At 34.3% G+C, this 25,792-nt stretch overlaps 1 protein-coding gene across 1 annotated transcript in view; it reads left to right on the forward strand.

Moving 5' to 3' along the window:
• The window catches only part of KLHL4 (kelch like family member 4), a 321,514-nt gene that overhangs the window by 277,343 nt on the left and 18,379 nt on the right, over window positions 1-25,792 (forward strand). The window contains 4 exon segments of the mRNA XM_043569993.1: window positions 2,657-2,843; window positions 9,129-9,353; window positions 11,220-11,382; window positions 13,140-13,352. Coding sequence (XP_043425928.1) covers window positions 2,657-2,843; window positions 9,129-9,353; window positions 11,220-11,382; window positions 13,140-13,352 — 788 coding nt within the window.

The following is a 25,792-nucleotide window of genomic DNA, read 5'->3' on the forward strand; positions in this document are numbered from 1 at the left end:
TATATACTACAGCATCATTATAATGGCATCCTCATCATGTATGCTGAAGGATTATAGTAAAAATGATTCTAAAAACAAACACCTTTGGATGTGATTCAGGATTGACCTACCTCATACTGAATTTTAGTAAGTGAAGTTTAGTGAGGTTGGAGTGCAGTCTCACTATATACTTCTACATTGGTAATAACCACATTTTTTTCTGTTAACAAATTAATCAATAGAAGATATCAATTATATATCATACATATGAATATATTGCACATATGCATATTTCATATATTATACAGCCTGTGACTAAAGTCATAAAATACCATCCACATTGGAAAGAGGAACATTTAGTGGATCAGTAGTTTCTAATTAAAATTAATCAATTTCAACAATTAAATGTTATTAAAAATAGAATATTAATTTCCTGATGATTACTTTTTTTTCTTTTATCTGTTAATTAAATCCATGAAACTACATGTTTACTCTTGAGAATCTATCCATAGGGAATGAAAGGACTTTGACTACCCTTTTGGGTATAGCAAATTTATCCAAAGGGCAGAGCAATAGTAACATTAAAAAGAAAAATGTTGGGGCGCCTGGGTGGCGCAGTCGGTTGAGCGTCCGACTTCAGCCAGGTCATGATCTCGCGGTCTGCGAGTTCAAGCCCCGCGTCAGGCTCTGGGCTGATGGCTCAGAGCCTGGAGCCTGTTTCCGATTCTGTGTCTCCCTCTCTCTCTGCCCCTCCCCCGTTCATGCTCTGTCTCTATCTGTCCCAAAAATAAATAAACGTTGAAAAAAAAATTTTTTTAAATAAAAAAAAATGTTAAAATATACATGTAATTTTAATTTCTTAAAAGTTTATTTTTGAGAGACAGACAGAGAGACAGAACATGAGTAGGGGAGGGGCAGAGAGAGAGGTAGACACAGAATCCAAAGCAGGCTCCAGGCTCTGAGATGTGAGCACAGAGCCTGATGCAGGGCTCGAACTCACAAACCACGAGATTATGACCTCAGCCGAAGTCGGATGCTTAACTAAGCCACCCAGATGCCCCAAGATATACATATAATTTTAGACCCAAGGTTCAGAATCATTGGGAATGTTATATTTGTGTGAATGTGTGTACACTTATGTGTGTTACTCTGATGAGAGGATCTATAATATTTATCAGATTCTCTAAGGCAGTACTTTACTGCTCAAAGTGTCCCTGAACTAGCAGCATAGCATTGCTTGAGAGCTTGTTAGAAACTCAGTTTCTCAGGCCCTCACTACAGATCTACTGAGACAAGTTATGAGAGTGAAGCCAAGGAATCTGTATTTTAATAAGTTCTCCAGATGATTCTTAGATATGCAAAAAATTGACATGACTTGGTATAAAGGATCAGAGCCCCTTAACTTTACAGTGCTTTGTCTATATGGTGTTCTTTCAGCAAACTGCTTAGTTTGGACCTCTCTTACTTTATTTGAATGAGGAGAAATTTCCAGCCCTAACACATAACCAATGGTTTTTGACCTCCCACCCCTGAGTATGTCTTATGCCTAAAATGTATGCTATTGTGAACTTTTCCAAATGATGGTAGTGGTTGGTAATGTCATACAGAATATAGTCCTTCCAAAACAATTTTAATAGTGACTTTAAACACATATTCTAGAAATTAAATATATAAATAAAATGTTGGTAAATCTCTGAAGAATATTTTGAAAAGAAATTACATAGTTCAGTTTTCAAACTGATTTTAAGCAGCATATGGATTAAGGAAATGTCTGGGGTCTCACCAGCTAAATCAAAGTGATCGATCAGAGATTACAGGTGAGATAAGAACTGAGCACTGCAGAACAGGAAAGTTCAGGGAAGCTTTATGGAGTCAGGTTAGCATTTCCAATCTCAAAAACTACTTGCTATTCCTCTCAATGCTCTATGATACTGTAGAGCCAAAACTCCAATGAACCAATATAAATGACCCTTGGTAAAATTATGAAACAATCTCTTCACTTCTCAACTCATCTCAGGAAAAATATTTTACTTAGCTTTTATCCCATTCAATGAGGGTCTTATTGTCTGCCAGGTAATGATGATTAGAAAGGATTGAACATCTACAATTGCTGATGTATTGGCTACTTACTAACACATATACTTTACTCATGTTCACATGTACATGTATAGATAAAAAGCCATCTGCTTTCAGAATATTTTACAAAAGTCATTTGATGATAAAGATGCAGTCCTTTGTGGGTGATATTACTTTATTTTAACTGGGAATGTTTGTATCAATTTCTCTAAATCTACCAATAAAGTGCCTGCTTATTTAGCTTCATACAGCAGACTGGAAGATGCTTGCTTTGTGTAGACATTGGCCTGCTTTCACTAACCCATTTTATGAGTATCTTTTCACTTTAACTTCTTGAAATTTTATATTTATATATTCAAAAGATGAATAATATGTCAAATAAACCTGAACAGATCAGTAGCTACTGCCATGAGATCGTTAATCATTTGAAATCATAAGTGAACATAAAAATTTACTAAGAATAAAATATGTTACTAACTTAAATTACTAACACTTTTACATTTGAACTAGCTCAAGTTTTCTCCAAAGTTACATAAACAAAAAGATGTTCTTTTTAATGATGGGTTCTTCACTTCATATACCATGCATCATTACTTTTCAGTTACTGGTGGATCTTGAAAACAGCTCCATGTTTACTGGTGATCTTGAGTGTCAGAAGCTCCTAATGGAAGCTATGAAGTATCATCTCTTACCCGAGAGACAACCTATGATGCAAAGTCCTCGGACAAAGCCTAGAAAATCAACTGTGGGGGCACTTTATGCTGTGGGAGGCATGGATGCTATGAAAGGTAACAGGATTGGTTTAGAAAGTATCATTCAAAAAGGAATATATATTCTCAACACCCCGCAAATTATGAAGGTGGCATTAAAGCCATATTTAAATGTGTGCATCTAAAGCTAATTTTCATAAACAGCACACTTCATGTACTTTTGCAACTTTTTTCCTTACCTTAATAGGATATAATCCTTTAATTAGTGTTAGCAAAGCTCTTAATAGGTGCTTTTATTTTATGGCAGTAATTTTTAAATTTGAGTATTTCCTTTGCAATGTAAGATGTTTTCAGGGAAAACTTATTTTCCCTGAAAATAAAGGGAAAGGTTTAGCAAATTTGCATAAAAAGCATATTTGTTTTTTGAAAGAAATAGAAGAGGGGTCTCTAACTCCTTGCTGTCAAGTTCCTGTTAGAGGCTCAAAGACTAGTTACAAAGAATCTTGAAGTGTTGATGCTACAGGACAGACAATGGGTTCTAAACACAGGTTCACCTGCTTGCCACATGAAAATCAGTAGTCAAGAGATAAGTGATGATGGGAAAGGAGAGGTGCTTTATTCAGAATGCCAGCAACTTGAGAAGATGGTGGACTAATGTTCCAAAGACGATAGTCCCAGTCTAAATGAAACCAGAGTGTTTTAAGGAGAAGGTGTTGGAAATCCTGGAGGCTATGAGCAAGCACCAGCAGGAGAAGCTGGTGTTCAGGTAGTTAATCATATCAACATAATCCTGAACAGACTTGCTGGCATCAGTGCTGGCTGCTTTCAAAAGTGGTTAGGCCTTATCTTTTGGGGCATTATGGTCCTTTGTTCCTTAAGGCCAAAGGTCTGCAAAATCTTAAGGAATGTAGGTTAGTTCTGTTACAAACCAAGGGACTTAGGTCAACAAACAAGGAGTGCATAAGTTTAAAGTAAGTTAACCCTTAAGACTGATTGGAATGCTGTTAACATTGATAACAAGATTAGCAATTTAAACTTGGAGTAATGATTTTACATAAGAATTTTATCAAAGGGAATAAGGAAAAGTTTCTGAAGCCTTGATGTTTTCCCTGAATCCTCCAAGAACATATTTATCTACATCTCTGTCTTTTTTACTTGATTTCTTAGTCTGTAGACCCATGTTTCCAAAACACCTAGGGAAGGATTTTGTAATTAATACTTAGCTGTGTAGAAATTAAAACCAACCTACTTAAAATCTGCTAAATCATGCATATAAATGTTATTTTGTACCTTGTAGAAAAATAATGCAAAGATCAAAATTCTTTGCTACTGGAAACCAATTATTTATTTTGAAATATGTAACTGGAAATTGAAAGACAGTATAAGAACTATGCCAATTAATTATAAACTTCTAAAATGAGAGCTTGTAAATGCAATTATTTACAAAGTAGCAAAATAGCTTCACAGAACTAGTGCTCTTCAGAAAATAACAATAAGAGTGAGGTACTATAATTAATTGCAAATTTGATAACTTGATTTTTTTCCCATTATTTGAACAAAATGAATATTAACAGCACTCTATGAGGTGTCTAGTTTGATATTTAAAATTAAAGGGAACTAAAAACAAAATGCAAGCATAATTATACTTAGTTTCTATTTTAATAGCCTAAACTGCAAAGGGAAAAATTGAACATTTTGTGCTCTTTTTGTCTGATTTTTTATGTGTGTTTCTTCCCTATTTTTGTTACTTTTTCAGCTTCTTGTTTAACTTACAAAGTTTATGTTATAAGTTTGTTACAAAATGAATATGTTACAAAAATGGTAATAAGTATCTACAGTTCCTTATCACTTTTAAAGAATGACTGAAATGTGAACCTATAATCTCCTTGATTCTATTACCACAATTTGATATGGAAGGAACTAAGGCCATGATTTTGAGACTCCATGGGTACCTAGTGTTTGCAGACATAAAAAGTCCTATGGGAAATTGCAGACAACTACAATAATAGTAAAAACTACTATTTTTGAGTACTTGATTGGCATTTTGTAAACATAATTTCTAATTCTCACAATGCTACACGATAGCATTGTAATTTTTCAGATGAAGAAACTGAGGCTCTTAAAGGATAGATAGCCAACCCAAGGACAAGCATGTAGAAAAACTGAAAGTGGAATTCTTACTCAAATTATATCTTCCTTTTTGCTATACTGCCACTATTTTAGAAGAAAGTTCAACAACAAAACTGACGTATCTCTTTGAGGGTCTTAGAATCTACTGAAAAGCCAAGGTGAACACTTAGGGAGAAAAAGAAAAGAAAGAAAGAAAAGTATGAAAACACCTAAATATAGCAAAAAAATTAAAGGGGTAACATTTAAATAAGTCAATATTATATTTCCATTATTTTAAAGCTATAAAAATAATTTAAATGTACATGCTTTCCTTATAGTGTGTTATTTCATTTTTTAAAGATTTTTTCTTAATCATCACCTTTTGATGTCTAGGAAATGCAGTACTTCTTGAATCTTTAATTTTCTTTTTGACTCACACAGTTAACTTGGAATTAGTTGCCAAATATAAGTATCACACAAGTGGCTGGGGTTAAGTAAAATTCTTACCATGTATATTAAAACAACCATCAGAAAGTTGTAAGTATGATCACAGAATCACAATGTAAAAATGGTCAAATGGCAAACTTTGGGCTTTTGTATGTAAAAGTATTCAGTAATGTTCCATTTATTAAAGACAATGAATTCTGACAGGCAGTACGTCATGGGGCAAATCAAAGGCTAATATAATTGTTTTTAGATCATTTTAGAACTAGATGGAGAAAAGTCACTAAATTAGATATGTTCACAATTATAGGAACTAGCATGTTCTCAACAATACTACAAAATTAGGTTGGTTTTGTTTCCTCTTGACCAGATCATAAATGAGGGTTGAATAGGAATTTAGAAATTAATTGAGAAACAATATTTGCAACGTTTTAGGGAAGATCTATATACACAGAAACATTATAAAATGAGCCCTAAGGGGAGACATCAGTAAAAAAAAATCCAATTTGTTTTTCTATAAAACAAGTATAGAGCTGGCATGGTAAGCCAACTTACATTTTGATTAGTTAAAGCAATAGTGGAGGCATGTAAATGGGCTGTAAGAAATCTTCAGAGTTCAAGATACAGAACTACCAGTAGTATATTTTCATAGATAAAAATAAGAGATGTAGGGCATATATATTTTCTATATTTAATGTAATTCCCAGAAAAAATTAACTTGGTATTAAACAGACTTCTACATTCTTTCATTATAAACTTTCTGTATGCACTTGGTAAATGTAGCTTTGCACAATTTCCTGACTAATTACTTGACTATTAATAGCTTCATAATCTTAAGTAGAGAAATGTAACCTTTGTTTCCTAACCTAAATTGGCTTATTGGTAAATTCCAGTAATGAAAAGAGTTTGAAATAAAAAGTTAGAATAGGAAGAAGTGGATAGGAAGACAGATATGGGAAGATTGGAATGAGGAAGTAGAAAAATATGAAAACATTCAGAGAAAATGGACTGGTTGACAGAGTGAAAGTTGATGTGCAATTGTAGATATTCCAGTTTTAACAGTTTCATACAGAAATATTTAGTGTAGAAAATATATTTTTCTAGGTGGTATTTGCCCTCTCAGTAGTAAATGTAGTCAATTGAGCAATTGCTGATCTATAAATCAGAATTCATCCAAGTGCACCTTATCAGTGAAAGATGGAGGTATTAAGGAGAAAGGATAATGAGTATCTACATATACAAGTTTCTCTTGTGAAAATTCAAACTTCTGAGACATAAAGGCTTACAGTGCACTATTCATCAGAAAAGATCTAAAATTACAGAAAAGAAATACATGGTCTTCACTAATCCAATATACATAGAAAAACTTTCAGAAGCAGACATAGATACAATATACTTTGCTTAAATTTTGGATTGATATGATCTCATACCATAGCATTATAATTGGCCAGTGGATACATTTCAGATGTAAGCATTTTCATCATAAGTAATGAATTATATTTTCTCCAAAAATCACTCAGTAGAATAAAAACTGAAAAGTGTTTTTTGCTTATTCCTATGGTTGGTTCTATATATTTGGAATGAAATTCCCTAAATCTGTCAAAATCTGTGTAGGTACACTATATCTGTGGATAATAATTCTTTATTTCCAACCTTGGTAATTAATCAGAAACTTCCTTTTTGTGCAAAATCAAATTTTACTAAAATATAGCAGCAGCTCTTTTGAATGGTGAAAAGCATTGCTTAAAGAAATGGACAATTTATTATGTACCTAAAGGAGCTACAAAAAGAACAACAAATGAAGCCTGAATCCAGGAAAGGAAAAAAAAAAAAAGATTAGGGTAGAAATAAATGATATAGAAAATAAAAATCAATAAAATAGATCAATAAAACCAGAAACTGGTTCTTTGAAAAAAATAACAAAATTAAAAAAAAACCTCTAGCTAGATATGTCAAAAAGAAAAGGACCCAAAGAAATCAAGTAACTATTGAGAGATGATAAATAACAACCAACACCACAGAAATACAAACAATTATGAAAAACTATATGCCAACAAATTGGACAATCTGGAAAAAATGAAAAAAAAATCCTAGAAACATATAAACTACAAAAATTGAAACAAGAAGAAATAGAAAACTTGAACAGACTGATAACCAGCAAGGAAACTGAATCAGAATCAAAAGGCTCCCAGTATGCAGGGGCGCCTGGGTGTCTGAGTTGGCTAAGCGTCTGACTTCAGCTCAGGTCATGATCTCTTGGTTTGTGAGTTCAAGTCCCACGTCAGGCTCTGTGCTGACAACTCAGAGCCTGGAGCCTGCATCAAATTCTGTGTCTCCCTCTTTCTCTGCCCCTCTGCCACTCATGCTCTGTCTCTCTCTGTCTCAAAAATAAATTAAAAAAAATAAAAAAAAATAAGGCTCCCAGTAAGCAGAAGTCCAGGGCTGGATGGCTTCATGGGCGAATTCTACCAAACATTTAAAGAAGAGTGAATGCCGATTCTTCTCAAAATATTACAAAAAAATAAAAATAATAATTAAAAAAATAAGGAAAACTTCAAAATTCATTGTATGAGGCTGGCATTACCCTGATACCAAACCAAGAAAAATACTTTGCTAAAAAAGAGAACTAGAGGCCAATATCCATGATGAACATGGATGCAAAAATTCTCAATGAAGTATGAAGTAGTGACGATTTACTATGGCAATAGTGGCAGTATGCTATGGTAGTAAAACGGACATTTTAGCGGTTGAATAGAAAATGAAATTTTATTAACACATAAAATAGGTAGTATCTCAGAATTACATTCTTAAATATAATAATAAATAAATAATAAGTAAGCTTAATCTATTTTAAATTACAATCCTTAATTTTAACATCATGTAAAATTGTATGAATTGGAGGCACCTGGGTGGCTCAGTCAGTTAAGCATCTGACAGGGTTTCAGCTCTGGTCATGATCTCGTGCTTCATGAATTCAAGTCCTGCATCAGGCTCTGCACTGACAGTGCAGAGCCTGCTTGGGATTCTGTCTCCCTCTTTCTTCCCCTCCCATCTCTCTCTCTCTCTCTATTTCAAAATAAATAAATAAATAATCAAAAAAATACCAAAGGCCCATTTATTTATTTTTGAGAGAGAGAGAGAGAGAGAGAGAGAAAGGGCCAGAAGTAGAGAAAGAGAATTCCAAGCAGGCTCCATGCCCAGAACAGAGCCCAATGCAGGGCTTGATCCCACAACCCAGAGATCATGACCTGAGCCAAAATCAAGAGTCAGGCACTTAACTGACTGAGCAACCCATGTGCCCCCAAAGGCCCATTTAAAAGAAACTTTCACTCCTGTTTCTTTAGTCACTTGTATTTTAAATCAACACAGACACACACACAAAAAAAACCTGAATAAAATAAAAGAGCATAATCAATATATTGAATGGCCATAGGTATTTAAAATCATAATGGATGTATAAAGAGTCAGTAATAGATTACAAGATAATTTTTGTTGTAAATTATCATGTTTGACACCTGTATTAGTATTACTAATAGCATAACATAGCCAAAGAATCCATTATGAATATACAAGCCATATATATTAAATAAGCTGTTTTATTCTGACTCTTCCATTTGGATCTGCTCGTAGCAAAATATTACCTTGCCTTGTCTGCCAGGTTAGAGAATCATCTGGACTACTTACTTTAATTTGAGTTGCAATCACTGATTCTATGCTATAAATTATAGGTACATAAATATAATGTGAATGATAACAACTAAAATTTTTTTATACAAGCAATTTTTCCACTGTTCAATATCCCTTTAAAAGGTACCACCACAATTGAAAAATATGACCTCAGAACGAACAGCTGGCTACATATTGGCACCATGAGTGGCTGTAGGCTTCAGTTTGGAGTTGCAGTTATTGATAATAAGCTCTATGTCGTGGGAGGAAGAGATGGTTTAAAAACTTTGAATACTATGGAATGTTTTAATCCAGTTGGAAAAATCTGGACTGTGATGCCTCCCATGTCAACACATAGGCATGGCTTAGGTAAGAGCTTAATGTTACATAGTTTCTAAGGAATGCATCCTTAGTAGAGCTTTTTAAAAGTTAAATTCAGCTGCACATTATTGGAGTTTTATTTTATTTTTTTTTTTACTTTAATCCCAGTATAGTTAACATACAGTGTTAGTTTCAGGTGTACAATCCCATACTAACATATATTAGTTTCAGGTGTACTGTTTGGTGATTCAACAATTCCATACATCACACAGCATTCATCACAAGTGCATATTATTGAGATTTAGTCAAACCCTTAGTCAAAATCTCTCCAAAATGCTGAAAAGCTTAAGCAAATGATACTAACCTGTGAAACTTTTTTTTTTCTTTTTTCGGATGTCATACTTGCTAACCCTGTGCCCCTTCAACCAGTATTTTTAAACATAAAAAGTTTTAGAAGGAATACATCATTGAGGAACATAAAACTACAATAGGAAGTTTTCTTCTACACTCAATTTAGAAAAAAAAAACAAAACAACTTGACTATGGAGAGTCATTGTGCTTCTAATTTGATGAATCCTGTCCCTTCCCATAAGAGGCAAGTCTGTATTTCAGGAAAAGCTTTGGGATGCAGGTTCAAAGCAGGGATGTTTAGAAAAACTGCTTCAGTTGAGAGCAACTCTAAGTTATACTTAAGCCAGAGATTCCAAGAAGTTTAAGAAAGATGGGGTGGAGACTTCTGAAATAGTCTGGAAGCTTTGATTCTCCTGCATATTTGTCATGGTACATCTTTCTCCATTCTAGACTCTATAAATTCTCAATATCATAGAGTTTGTTTAAAAAACAGAATTATTGTCTTTGTTTGTTTTTAAGAACTGACTTCAACAGCTAAAAAGTGGAATTCAGAAATGGTATTGTTTTTTTCCAAAATTGTTTAGAAAATTGTCTATTCATATTATAGACTGTGCAATTATTCAGCTCAACTGTGTCAGTCTGATTCCTAGACATATCTTAGAAACGTATCTTACAGGGGCGCCTGGGTGGCGCAGTCGGTTGAGCGTCCAACTTCAGCCAGGTCACGATCTCGCGGTCCGGGAGTTCGAGCCCCGCGTCGGGCTCTGGGCTGATGGCTCAGAGCCTGGAGCCAGTTTCCGATTCTGTGTCTCCCTCTCTCTCTGCCCCTCCCCCATTCATGCTCTGTCTCTCTCTGTCCCAAAAATAAATAAACGTTGAAAAAAAAAAATTAAGAAACGTATCTTACAGAGAAATTGAAGCAAGTTTTTAAAGTCTAATTGATATTACTAAGAAAGTAAAAGTAATTAAGTTATACCCCTGAGGTGCTGATTGGGACGGTGAAGAAGATGGGGGAAAAGGCCAATTGTGTGAATTCCCATGGAAGTAGTTAGATAGGGACTATTCATAGTATCTAATGGAACAAATTTCTAACTAAACCTCAGAAATCCCTGCTTATTGGGTTATTTCATGGGAATTTTTTAATCACTGTAATAAAAAGCAGGGAATAGAAATACATGACACAGTCTACAATTATAAGAATTATCTAAGATTCAGTACATATATCTCAATCTCATCTATCACTTACAATTTAAAAGATGATGTTGAAATTATGCCAGAAAAAAAATAAGTTTCCTTTTTCTATTGCATCCCTAGAAATGGTGTGTTCTACTACCTCTTTTAACTTCAGTATTACAACAATGATAACCTTCCATGATACAGAGATTATGCCTGAAAGTTCCTTAGGGTTAAGAGGTAATTTTTAGTTTCATATCAAGATTAGTAAATTATTAATGCACACACAAAGTCATTTAAGAAACAAAAACAATTTTTAGCTTTCAAAATAAATAATATCCATTTTGTTTGGTATATCTAAGTGAACCCTCATGCTTTTTTATCTCCTAGGTGTAGCCACACTTGAAGGACCAATGTATGCTGTTGGTGGTCATGATGGATGGAGTTATCTAAATACTGTAGAAAGATGGGACCCTGAGGGATGTCAGTGGAATTATGTGGCCAGTATGTCAACTCCTAGAAGCACAGTTGGTGTTATTCCATTAAACAATAAGTGAGCAAATCCAAACATTAATGCTCTTTACTCCCGGCTCATGTGATACAACACTTCAGAGATGTGATCCAAAGCATTGTCAATGACCAGGACATCCTAGTAGCCAGTAGTAAAAGGCCTGTGTTGGTACTTTCCCTTCATTATATGGAAAATACTTGTCTAAAATGAACATTTAATTAAATATTCTGCAGTCCTCTGCTACTCAAGTATAGTCCTGTGACCAACAGCATCAGCATTACTTGAGATCTATTTAGAAATTCTGAATTTTAGCCCTACCCTAGACCTCCTGAATCAGAATTGGCATTTTAACAGGATCCTCAAGTGGCCTGTGAGCACATTAAATTTGAGAAGCACTTTTTTAGGCCAACAAGTTCAATTTTACCCTCGAGAAGTTGCCACATTTTACGTCATAACTTTTTATTATTAAAACTTTGGTTAGTCTTGTAATAGGGTAAGTCTTTGTCTTCTTTATCATTCACTGTCCTGAGTGTTCAGGGCTCCCAATTCCAGAATTACACTGAGTCCAATATTTCTGAATCTTTCTGCCTTCCTGATCACTTGTATATGAGAGCAAGGTAACATATTAAAGGTTGCTAAGATCTTGAATTGTTACTCCTTTAAGGTAATTATGTCCTTTCAGATAAGGGACCTTTGGAAACAATAAACAGCACATAGGAGGGACTTAAATGATGACAATTTTAGACACCAGGAGAGATCAGTGGCAGGGGACAACCTTGGTATATGTATTGACTATATATAAAGTCAGTATTTCATCGTACAGCTGGGTCCAGTAGAAATTGCAGCACAGTTTATAGCACCTTGTATCAGAAGTAGGACATGGTTGTAGTTAAGAGGATACCCAGCCTTACAGTGTCTTAGAGCTTAAAATACTCCTGCATCTGATTATCTTTGGCTTGACCTGAATATCAGGTGACTTGGAAACAATCTCCTACAAATTACAGAACAGATTGAAATAATCGAATTTGACTAATTTAATTTTATTTTGTTGACTTGATATTATTTACAACTGAACATGAAGGGCAGTTATAGACATATGGCTTAGTAAATGTTTTTCTTCTTTATTGATGAAGGATTAAATTTAAATGGATTAAAAAATACTGCTCATCATAAGAATTGACATTCTACAATTTATGGGAGAAATAATAGCCAATATGCCTTCTTAGAAAAAAATCCAGTTTGTTGATTCTTATTCCCTTTATTATTTATTGTTAGTCTTCCTAGTGACAAATGTTTTTTTTTAATATTGAATAAAGCAGTTCATAAAATAAAAGGGATTCTAATGCTAATCATTTGAACCTAGCCAAAATTGTAAGGTTACTAGAGTTAGTCTTTGGAAACATCCAACCTTCCCTTTTTGTATTTTAATTTTCCAGATTTATTGAGGTATAATTGACAAATACTGCCAATGCTTTTGATATATCCTTTCTTTCTCTGTCTTCATTTCTCATGGGATGTTTTAATCTATTGTCTCATACTTTCACAAAAATAATAAAGCTGGGGAGGTTTGGAGTAGAGTGGACCTTGGCAAGTGCCTTTTGTTATCTATCCATTCACAAACTCAGGCCATCCATTACAAAATACTAAGGTAGTAGAATATATAGTCATAAACTTGAAATGCTTTGTACAAGTTTTTTTTTAATTTTTAATCTATGCACAAATTAAACATGTTTTACACACACACACACACACACACACACACACACACATACACATACTTCTGTTCTTTTTTTTTCTAGGCTATATGCTATCAGTGGTCGTGATGGAAGTTCCTGCCTCAAATCAATGGAATATTTTGACCCGCACAGTAACAAGTGGAGTCTATGTGCTCCAATGTCCAAAAGACGTGGAGGTGTGGGAGATGCAGCATATAATGGATTCTTACATGTTGCTGGGGTTCATGATGCCCCTGCTTCTAACCATTGCTCCAGGCTTTCTGACTGTGTGGAACGGTAAAATGTTTAGATTTATTTATGTATATATGTATTTTGTTATTTATCTATTTTTCAGAAATGAGAAAGATTTTCAGACTACCAGAAACTAGTCTTCCAAATAAGTGTTAATCCTTTCAGAGAATTAATCTTTTGTGAAATTGCACACTTACTCCTAGACTCAAAGTATTTTGAAGAAAATTTTCAAATGTATTTTATTTCCATCATAAGAAATATATTCTTTAAATATTTTAACATTTATTTATTTTTGAGAGAGAGAGAGAGCGAGAGAGAGAGCGACAGAGCATGAGCAAAGGAGGGACAGAGCGAGAGGGGGACACAGAATCTGAAGTAGCATCCAGGCTCTGAGATGTCAGCACAGAGCCTGATGCGGGGCTCAAACTCGCAGAGTATGAGATCATGACCTGAGCCAAAGTCAGAGGCTTAACCGAGTGAGCCACTCAACCGCCCCAAGAAATATATTCATTAAAATGTTTTTTATTGTTTGATAGTTACCCTATAAAATAATGAGATAAAATGATGTAAGAATAAAGAAATTTAATGCCAAATTATATTACTCAAACTATTCACCATCTCAAATCAATATGACTTCACTATTTCAAAAAGTTATATATTGGTCCCCAAAGGATGAAGACTTACCACCACAAAATATACAGAGAGAATTCCCCCAAAAGAGATGTTAATTATACTCTGAAAAATAACTCTATTTCATTAAGTGTTTATTTTTCCAAAGGTAACTTCTTTGAATGGGAGGCATTCATTTGGATAAAATGTGATAGGATTGTTCAACAATTTAGACATATGATTTTTGGTTACAATACACTCCCTTCAATATAGAAAATATATATGTACACAAACATAATAGGAAAAATTTACCATTTAACCACTTTTAAGTGTTAAGTGGCATTAAGTACATTCACATTGTGAAAATGTTACCATCATTCATATCCAGATCTTTCTTTTGTCTCCTCAAACTGAAACTCTTTACTCATTAAACAAAAAATCTCCATTCCTCCCTAATCTCAGCTACTGGCAACCACCATTTTATCTTCTGTTTCTATGAATTTGACAATTGTAGGAGCCTCATAAAAGTGGAATCATAAGTAGTTATCCTTTTGGGATTGACATATTTTATGAATAACATAATTCTTCCAAGTTCATCCATGTTATACCATTTGTCAGACTTTTATTTCCTTTTAAAGCTGTTATACCATTTATACACATTTCTGCACATCCATGTTATACCATTTGTCAGACTTTTATTTCCTTTTAAAGCTGAACAATATTACATTATTTTTTTAACATTTATTTATTTTTGAGACAGAGAGAGACAGAGCATGAATGGGGGGAGGGCCAGAGAGAGAGGGAGACACAGAATCTGAAGCAGGCTCCAGGCTCTGAGCTGTCAGCACAGAGCCTGATGCGGGGCTCGAACTCACGGACCGTGAGATCGTGACCTGAGCGAAGTCGGACGCTCAACCGACTGAGCCACCCAGGCGCCCCAAAAGCTGAACAATATTACATTATATGTACATATTACGTTTTGTTTTTATTCATTCATTCATCAGTGAACAGGTGGGTTGCTCCCACCTTTTGGCTACTGTGAATATTGCTGCTATGAACATAGGTGTACAAATATCTGGATGATCTCTGGTTTCAATTCTTTTGGGGATATACTAATAAGTGAAAATATTAAATGTTAATAGTATTTTTAATTTTTTGAGGAGTATCCATACTATTTTCAATAGAAGCTTCACTATTTTATATTCCCATCAACAAAGCTAAAGTGTTCTAATTTCTGCACATCATCACCAACACTTGTTATTTTTGTTTTACCTTCTTTTCAATAGTTAGCCCAATGTATTTGAAGTGATATCTCTTCATGGATGTAATTTGAGTTTCCCTAATGATCAGTCATGTTAAGATATATATATATATATATATATATATATATATATATATATATATATATATAAAATCTGTAGATCACATGGGTGATATTGCCACTTTAACAATATTGAGTCTTCTAATCCAGAAACATTAGGCATCTTTCTGTTTATTGGTGTCTAATTTCTTCTTTCTATTGCAGATACATTTTATCTATCTTTCTAGACTAATTTCTCTGGCTAGGATTTTCAGTACTATATTGAATAAAAGTGGTAAAATTGTCATCCTGGTCTTGAAGGAAAAGTCTTTAGTCTTTCACCACTGAGTATGATGTTAGCCCTGTGTTTTCCATATATGGCCTATATTATGTTGTTGTTTTTTTCTATTCCCAATTTGGTCAGTGTTGTCATCATAAAAGTAAAATGAATTTTATCACATACTTTTTTCTGCATCAGTTGAGATGATCATGTGTTTTATTTTCCCCTTCATTCTGTCAATGTGTCAATTGATTGGTTTTAATATAATCACCCATCCTTGAATTACAGGAATAAATCCTACTTTACTATGATGTCTTATCATTTTAATAGTGCTGAATTCAGTATGCTAGTATTATGTTAAAATTTTTTGTATCAGTATTCATTAAAGATACTGTTGTGTAGTTTTCTTATTGTGTCTGGCTTATTGCGTCTGGCTTTCATGTCAGTGTAATGTTTACCTTATAGAATAACCTTAGAAGTGTTACTTCTCCAATATTTTGAAGCATTTGAGAGAGATTGGTGTTAATTCTTCTCTAAATGTTAGAAAGGATTCAACAACAAAGTCATGTGGACTAAGGATTTCTTTTGTTGGACAGTTGTGATTACTCGGTGGGGGACTTGATCTTCTTAAAACTATAGCTCTGTTCAGATTTTCTGTTTCATGATGGATCAATATTGGTACATTGTGTGTTTCTAGAAATGTATCCATTTAATAAAGGTTATGAAAATAGTTGGTGTACAATTGTTCATAACACTCTCTTTAGATCTTTTTTTCTGTAAAATTGGTACTGATATGTTCCCTCTTTTTTCTGTTTATAGATTAAAGGAAGTCATTTCATGTGAAATTGTAATTTGGTATTTGACATTTTTAAATTGTTTTATTTGAGTGTAATTGACACATAATGTTACATTATTTTTAGGCGTACAACATAGGGATTCAACAAATTTGTGCATCATGCTATGTTAACCACAAGTGTAGCTTCCATTGCTATTATAATACTAACACTATTTAATATCATTGGTTATATTTCTTATGCTGTTACTTTTATTCCCATGTCATTCATTCCATAACCAGAAGACTCTATCTCCCACTTCTTTCACAACTCCTTCCACTCTGGCAGCCTTCACTTTGTTCTCTGTATTTACAACTATGACTCTGTTATTTTTGTGGGTTTTTTTTTCATTTTTTCTTCAATTCCACATGAGTGAAATAATAAGGTATTTGCCTTTCACAGTTTGACTTTTTTCATTTAGCATAATAGTCTTAGTCCATCCTTGTTTTCACAAATGGCAAAATTTTCTTCTTTCTTTTTTTCTTTTTATGGTTCCACAGTATTCTAGTGTGTGTGTGTGTGTGTGTGTGTGTGTGTGTGTGTGTGTATCTTATCTATTTATCTATTGATGGACATTTAGGATGCTTCCATATTGGCTATTGTAAATAATTCTGCAATAAACATAGGGATGCATATAACTTTTTGAATTAAGATTTTTGTTTTCCTTGTGTAATTACACACAGTAGTAGAATTACTGGATCATATGTTATTAATATTTTTGAAGTTTTGAGGAGTTTTCATACTGTTTTCCAGTGACTACACCAATTTACATTCACAACAATAGTCTGTCAGGCTCATTTTCCTCCACATCCTCACCAACACTTGCTACTTCTTGTCTTTTTATTTTAGCCATTCAGAAAGGTGTAAGGTTATAGCTCACTGTGATTTTGATTTCCATTTCCTTGATGATTACTAACATTGAGCATCTTTTCAAGTGGCTGTTGAATATATGAATGTCTTTTTTGGAAAAAAATAATGTCTATTCAGGTGCTTTGCCCATTTTTAAATCATATTGTTTACTTTCTGCGTTGAGCTATAAGAGTTCTTTATATGTTTGGGATATTAACTGCTTTTCAGGTATATCATTTGCAAATAACTTCTACTATTCAGTAGATTGTTTTTTGGTTTTGTTGATTGTTTCCTTAGCAGTGAAAAAGCTTTTTATTCTGACGTGTTCTTTTGGTTTATTTTTGCCTTTGTTTTCCTTGTTTTAGGAACTCTATCTAGGAAAATGTTATTAAGTCTGATGTCTGAGAAATTACTACCTGTGTTCTTTTTTAGGAGTTTTATGGCTTCAGGTATCACATTTAGGTCTTTATTCCTTTTTGAATTTAATTGGTGTATGGTGTTGGAAAGTGGTTCAGTTCCATTCTTTTAAAAATACCTGTGCAGTTTTCATATGACTTCTTAGAGAGACCCTTTTCCCATTGTATATTCTTGCATTTTTGTCATAGACTAATTGACCACATAATAGTAGATTTGTGTCTGAATTTTCTTTCCTGAACCATTGTCCTATGTGTCTATTTCTGTGCCACTACCATACTATTTTGATGACTGTAGTTTTGTATTACATCTTGAAATCTGGCATTTTGTGATACATACAACTTTGTTATTCTTTCTTCAGATTGCTTTGGCTACTTGGGTCTTTTGTGCTTCCATACAAATTTTAGAATTTTTTATTTTATTGTATGAAAAAATGCTTTTCACTGTTACAGTGATTAAATATCTATATATATCACTTTGGAAAATATGGACATTTAAAAATATTAATTTTTCCAATCCATGAGCATGGACTACCTTTCCATTTGTTGTGTAGTTTTCAATTTATCTCATCAATTTTATTTTATTTTGTTAAGTTTTTACTTCAATTCTAGATAGTTGACATATATAGTAAAATTGGGTTCAGTTGTAGAATTTAGGGTTTCGCCACTTACATATAACATACGGTGCTAATCACAACAAGCATCCTCCTTTTTTTTTAACACTTCCAAACTAACTTTATTTTTTTATGTTAAATATAATTTATTGTCAAATTGGTTTCCATACAACACCCAGTGTTTATCCCAACAGGTGCCCTCCTCAATGCCCATCACCCACTTTCCCCTCTCCCCCACCGCCATCAGCCCTCTGTTTGTTCTCAGTATTTAAGAGTCTCTTATGGTTTCCCTCCCTCTTTTTCTGTAACTTTTTTTCTTCACCTTCCCCACCCCCATGGTCTTCTGCTAAGTTTCTCAGGATCCACATGAGTGAAAACACATGGCATCTGTCTTTCTCTGTCTGACTTATTTCACTTAGCATAAAACCCTCCAGCTCCATCCACATTGCTGCAAATGGCCAAATTTCATTGTTTCTCATTGCCAAGAAGTATTCCATTGTATACATAAACCACATCTTCTTTATCCATTTATCAGTTGATGGCCATTTAGGCTCTTTCCGTAGTTTGGCTACTGAAAGTGCTGTTATAAACATTGGGGTACATGTGCCCCTATGCATCAACACTCCTGTATCCCTTGGATAAACTCCTAGCAGTGCCATTTCTGGGTCATAGGGTAGATCCATTTCTAATTTTTTGAGGAAACTTCACACTGTTTTCCAGAGTGACTGCACCAGTTTGCATTCCCACCAACAGTGCAAGAGGGTTCCCATTTCTCCACATCCTCTCCAGCATCTATAGTCCCCTGATTTGTTCATTTTAGCCACTCTGACTGACGTGAGGTGATATCTGAGTGTGGTTTTGATTTGTATTTCCCTGATGAGGAGTGACGTTGAGCATTTTTTCATGTGCCTGTTGGCCATCTGGATGTCTTCTTTAGAAAAGTGTCTATTCATATCTGGTGCCCATTTCTTAACTGGATTATTTGTTTTTCAGGTGTGGAGTTTGGTGAGTTCTTTATAGATTTTGGATTATAACCATTTATCTGATATGTCATTTGCAAATATCCTTTCCCATTCCGTTGGTTGTCTTTTAGTTCTGTTGATTGTTTCCCTTGCACTGAAGAAGGTTTTTATCTTGATGAGGTCCCAATAGTTCATTCCTTCTTTTAATTCCCTTGCCCTTGGAAATGTGTCATGTAAGAAATTTCTGAGGCTGAGGTCAGAGACGTTTTTTCCCTGGTTTCTCCTCTAAGGTTTTGATGGTTTCCTGTCTCACATTCAGGTCCTTCATCCATTTTGAGTTTATTTTTGTGAATGGTGTAAGAAAGTGGTCTAGTTTCATTCTTATGCAACAAGCATCCTCCTTAATGCCCATCACCCATTTGCCCACCCACCACCCAACTCCCTCCATCAACCCTCAGTTTGTTCTCTATAGCTAAAAGTCTCTTATGGTTTGCTTCCCTTCTCTCTTTTATTTGCTTCTACATGTTCATCTGTTTTCTTAATTTCCACATATGATTGAATTCATGTGGTATTTTACTTTCTATGACTGACTTATTTTGCTTAGCATAATACACTCTAGCTTTAGCCACATCATTACAAATGCCAATATTTCATTCTTTTTGATGGCTGAGTAACATCACACTGTATGTATCTACCCCATTATCTGTATCCATTCATCAGTCAATGAACATATGGGCTCTTTCCATAGTTTGGCTGTTGTTGATAAATCTTCTATAAACATCAAGGTGTATGTGCTTATTTGAATAAGTATCTTTTTATCCTTTGTGTAAATACCTAGCAGTGCAACTGCTGGTTCATAGGGAGGTTCTGTTTTTAACTTTTTGACAAACCTCCATACTGTTTTCCAGAGTGGCTGCACCAGTTTTCACTTCCACTAAAAGAGTAAGAGGGTTCCTCTTTCTTCACATCCTTGCCAACATCAGTTGTTTCCTGTGTTGTTAATGTTAGCTTTTCTGACAGGTCCTGGCCTCTTATAATGACTTTGTACATTTTATTTCCTTTTCTATTTTGGAATAGGTTGAAAATAGGTATTAACTTGTATTTAAATGTTTGGTAGAAAACCCCTATGAAAACATCTGTCCCTGGATTTTAGTTTGCTAGGAATTCTTTTTTTATTAGTGATTCAATTCATTTGCTGGTTGCAAGATTATTCAAGTAACAGAAAGTATTTCTTCCTGTTTCAGTTTTGGTAGTTCATATGTTTCTAAGCATTTATCCATTTCTTTGATTGCACAATTATTTAACATATAGTTTTTCATAATGTTCTCTTATAATTGTAGTTCTGTGGAGTTGGTTGTGATCCCTCTTCTTTTTTTTAATTGGTACCAATATGTGAATTCATTTTATTTATTTTATTTTAATGTCTTAATATGCAATAAATTTACAAATAGGGACCACTTTCCCTAACCTATTAGCATGCTTTACCAGCTGATCTTTTTCCTATAAGTTAAATAGAAGACTTGCTTTTTAATAATTCCTTGGCATGTTATAATTTGCTTTAATCAACAGTTAAGTGCTTATTTATAAACATTTGTGTGCATTCATATGCATGAAATGTTAGATTGATAAAGATTTCTTAGTTGACTTCCAAAAGTTCCTTGTTCTGTGAGTACACAGATGATATTAGTAGGGAACTAACATGTAAGTGTCAGACATATTACTGATATACTCTAGCCAGAAGAGAAATTTTCACCAAATCCTTACTTTTCCTAATGTGAACACATTAATAAAAGAGATTTGATGCTTAGTATTTCTTCTGTAAGCAAGTGTTTTCTTCTCAGTGAATTGGTGTGTTGCTTGGAGTGGGTAAACATCAATGAAGAGTTGCTAGTGTCAGTTTAATTAGCTTTTTTTTTTTAAGTTATTCAGGCTTGAGATCTATATTGTCTATAAGTTTAAATGCACTGTTATTAATCTCTTTCCAAGAGTATCCATCCCAGATGTGTGTTTTTTTTCTAGAGACCCCTTTAAAAAGTCTTTGTTCATGTGGTTAAAGAATATTGCATTTATCCCATCAGTTATTTGTGCACAGAACAAATGAGGAAGGGAGGACAATTTTGATTTAGAATGCTTCATTAGGGCAGAATTCGTGTTGTTTCACTCTAAGCAGTAATAAAGTATTTTATGTGCTAAGCACTGTGCTGAGCACTTGACTCTAACTGCTACTCTGGGTAGTTGGGGGTATATACTGTAGATGGAGAAAAACTGACTCAAGCTGACATTGATCCTTCACTCATGATACCAGTAGTGGTAAATTTTCTTTTCACCTGTACGGTGATTATCCTTTCATAGCAGAGGCATTACTGGTCTCTAAAATCTGGAGTACTCCAGAGATGTATTCCATGAACACAGAACAACATACGTTGTGCAAGATGTTGATTGGTGTAATATATAAGAAAAAAGAGGTTTTTAGCCAAAATTGGGTAACACTTAGTTAAGGTATGTTCACCAATTTTCTTTACTTTAACACTTTCCAGAACTACTAAACATCTGTATTTCTTTTTATCTTATTTTATTTTATTTTATTTTATTTTTTTTTATTTTATTTATTTCCTTTAAATTTACATCCAAGTTAGTTAGCATATAGTGCAACAATGATTTCAGGAGTAGATTCCTTAGTGCCCGTTACCCATTTAGCCCATCCCCCCTCCCACAACCCCTTCTGTTTGTTCTCCATATTTAAGAGTCTGTTAAGTTTTTGTCCCCCTCCTTATGTTTTTTTATTATTTTTTCTTTGCTTCCCTTATGTTCATGTTTTGTATCTTAAAATCCTCATATGAGTGAAGTCATATGATATTTGTCTTTCTCTAACTAAGTTCGCTTAGCACAATACTCTCCAGTTCCATTCCACGGAGTTGTGAATGGCAAAGTTTTATTCTTTTTGATTGTCAAGTAATAATCCATTGTGTGTGTGTGTATATATATATATATATACCACATCTTCTTTATCCATTCATCCATCGATGGACATTTGGGATCTTTCCTTGTTTTGGCTATTGTTGATAGTGCTGCTATAAGCAGTTTGGTGCATTTGTCCCTTCGAAACTGAATACATGTATCCCCTCGATAAATACCTAGTAGTGCAATTACTGGATCCTAGGGTAGTTCTATTTTTAATTTTTTGAGGAACCTTCATACTATTTTCCAGAGAGGCTGCCCAGTTTGCATTGCCAACAACAATACAAAAGAGATCCTCTTTCTCTGCATCCTCGCCAACATCTGTTGTTGCCTGAGTTGTTAATGTTAGCTGTTCTGACAGGTATAAGGTGATATCTCATTGTGGTTTTGATTTGTATTTCCCTGATGATGAATGATGTTGAGTATTGTTTCATGTGTCAGTTGACCATCTGGATGTCTTCTTTTGAGAAGTGTCTATTCATGTCTTTTGCCCATTTCTTCACTGGATTATTTGTTTTTTGGGTGTTGAATTTGATCAGTTCTTTACAGATTTTGGATACTAACCCTTTATCTGATATGTTATTGCAAATATCTTCTACCATTCTGTTGGTTGCCTTCTGGTTTTGCTGATTGTTTCCTTTGCTATGCAGAAGCTTTTTATTTTGATGAGGTCCCAGTAGTTCATTTTTGTTTTTGTTTCCCTTGCCTCTGGAGATGTGTTGACTAAGAAGTTGATGCAGCAAGGTCAAAGTGGTTTTTGCCTGCTTTCCGCTCGAGGATTTTGATGGCTTCCTGTCTTTCATTTAGGTCTCTCATCCATTTTGAGTTTATTTTTGTGTATGGTGTAAGAAAGTGGTCCAGGTTCATTCTTCTGCATGTCGCTGTCCAGTTTTCCCAGCACCACTTGTTGAAGAGACTGTCTTTATTCCATTGTATATTCTTTCCTGCTTTGTCAAAGGTTAGTTGGACATACGTTTGTGGGTCCATTTCTGGGTTCTTGATTCTGTTCCATTGATCTGTGTGTCTGTTTTTGTGCCAGTACCATACTGTCTTGATGATTACAGCTTTGTAGTATAGCTTGAAGTCCGGGATTGTGATGCCTCCTACTTTGTTTTTCTTTTTCAAGATTACTTTTGCTATTCTGGGTGTTTTCTGGTTCCATAGAAATTTTAGGATTGTTTGTTCTAGCTCTGTGAAGAAAGCTGGTGTTATTTTGATAGGTATTGCCTTGAATATGTAGATTGATTTGGGTAGTATTGAAATTTTAAGAATATTTGTTCTTCCAATCCAGGAACATGGAATCTTTTCTCCTTTTTTGTGTGTGTCTTCTTAAATTTCTTTCATAATATTTCTATAGTTTTCAGTGTATAAAGTTTTCACCTCTTTGGTTAGGTTTGTTCCTAGGAAATTTACTGGTTTTGGTGCAATTGTAAATGGGATTGATTCCTTTATTTCTTTTTCTGTTGCTTAATTGTTGGTGTCTAGGAATGCAACCAATTTCTGTGCATTGATTTTATATCCTTCCACTTTGCTGAATTCAAGGATCAGTTCTACCAGTTTTTTGGTTGAATCTTTTGTTTTTCATATGAAGTATCATGTTATCTGCAAAGAATGAAAGTTTGACCTCCTCCTGGCTGATTTGGATGCCTTTTATTTCTTTGTGTTGTCTGATTGCTGAGGCTAAGACTTCCAATATTATGCTAAATAACAGTGGGGAGAGTGGACATCCCTATCTTGTTCCTGACCTCAGGGGGAAAGCTCTCAGTTTTTCCCCATTGAGGATGATATCAGCATTGTGTCTTTCATATATGGCTTTTATGATCTCCAGATATGATCCTTCTATCCCTACTTTCTTAAGGGTTTTTAATCAAGAATGGATGTTGTATTTTGTCAAATGCTTTCTCTGCATCTATTGAGAAGACCATGTGGTTCTTGTCCTTTCTTTTAGTGATGTGATTAAACACATTGATTTTTTTGAGATATTGAACAAGCGCTACCTCCCCGGTGAATAATTTTTTAATGTATTGTTGGATCCAGTTGGCTAATATCTTATTGAGGATTTTTGCACCCATATTCATCAAGGAAATTTGTCTCTACTTCTCGTTTTAGTGGCGTTTTTTTCTGGTTTTGGGATCAAGGTAATGCTGGCTTCATAAAGAGTTTGGAAGTTTTCCTTCCATTTCTATGTTTTTAACTTTTTGGTTAGCCCATTTATTCTTTAGTAAGATGTTCTTCAGTCTCCAAGTATTTGTTAACTTTCCAAATTTTTTCTGGTGGTTGATTTCGAGTTTCATAGTGTTGTGGTCTGAAAATATGCCCGGTATGATTTTGGTCTCTTTGTACTTACTTAGGGCTGGTTTGTGTCCCAGTATATGGTCTATTCAGGAGAACGTTCCATGTGCACTGGAGAAGAATGTATATTCTGCTGCTTTAGGATGAAATGTTCTCAATATATCTGTTAAGTCCATCTGGTCCAGTGTGTCATTCAAAAACACTGTTTCCTTGTTGATTTTTTGATTAGATGATCTGTCCATTGCTTTGAGTGGGGCGTTGAAGTTTCCTACTATTATGGTATTACTATCAATGAGTTTCTTTATGTTTGTGATTAATTGATTTATATATTTGGGTGTTCCACATTTGGCACATAAATGTTTACAATTGTTAGGTCTTTTTGGTCTAGAGACCACTTAATTATGATATAATGCCCTTCTGCATCTCTTGATACAGTCTTTATTTTAAAGTCTAGATTGCCTGATATAAGCATAGCTACTCTGGCTTTCTTTTGTTGACCATTAGCATGATAAATGGTTCTTCATCCCATTATTTTCAATCTGAAGGTGTCTTTAGGTCTACAGTGGGTCTCTTGTAAACAGCATATAGATGGTTCTTGTTTTCTTATCCATTCTGTTACCCTATGTCTTTTGATTGGAGCATGGAGTCTATTGATGTTTAGAGTGAGTACTGAAAGATATGAATTTATTGCAGTTATGATGTTTGTAGAGTTGGAGTTTCTGGTGGTGTTCTCTGGTCCTTTCTAATCTTTGTTGCTTTTGATATATATATATATATATATATATATATATATATATATATACACACACACACACACACACATCTTTTCTCCCTTCAGAGAGTCCCCCTTAAAATTTCTTGCAGGGCTTGTTTAGTGGTCAAGAATTCCTTTAATTTTTGTTTGTCTGGGAACCTTTTTATCTCTCCTATTTTGAATGACAGCCTTGCTGGAAAAAGAGTTCTTGGCTGCATATTTTCTTGATTCATCACTGTGAATACATCCTGCCACTCCTTTCGGGCCTGTCAAGTTTCCATGGAAAGGTCTGCTGCAAACCTGATATATCTTCCCTTGTAGGTTAGGGACTTTTTTTTTTCCCTTGCTGCTTTCATGATTCTCTCCTTGCCTGAGTATTTTGTGAATTTGACTATGATATGCCTTGTTGATGGCCAGTTTTGGCTGAATCTAATGGGGGTCCTCTGTGCTTCCTGGATTTTGATGTCTGTATCTTTCCCCAGGTTAGGAAAGTCTTCCACTATGATTTTCTAACATAACCCTTCTACCCCTATTTCTCTCTCTTCTTCTTCTGTGACCCCTATGATTCTGATGTTGTTCCTTTTTAATGAGTCACTAATTTCTCTAATTCTTAAATTGTGC

Source organism: Prionailurus bengalensis, chromosome X, assembly GCF_016509475.1.
Source record: "Prionailurus bengalensis isolate Pbe53 chromosome X, Fcat_Pben_1.1_paternal_pri, whole genome shotgun sequence".
NCBI lineage: Eukaryota > Metazoa > Chordata > Mammalia > Carnivora > Felidae > Prionailurus > Prionailurus bengalensis.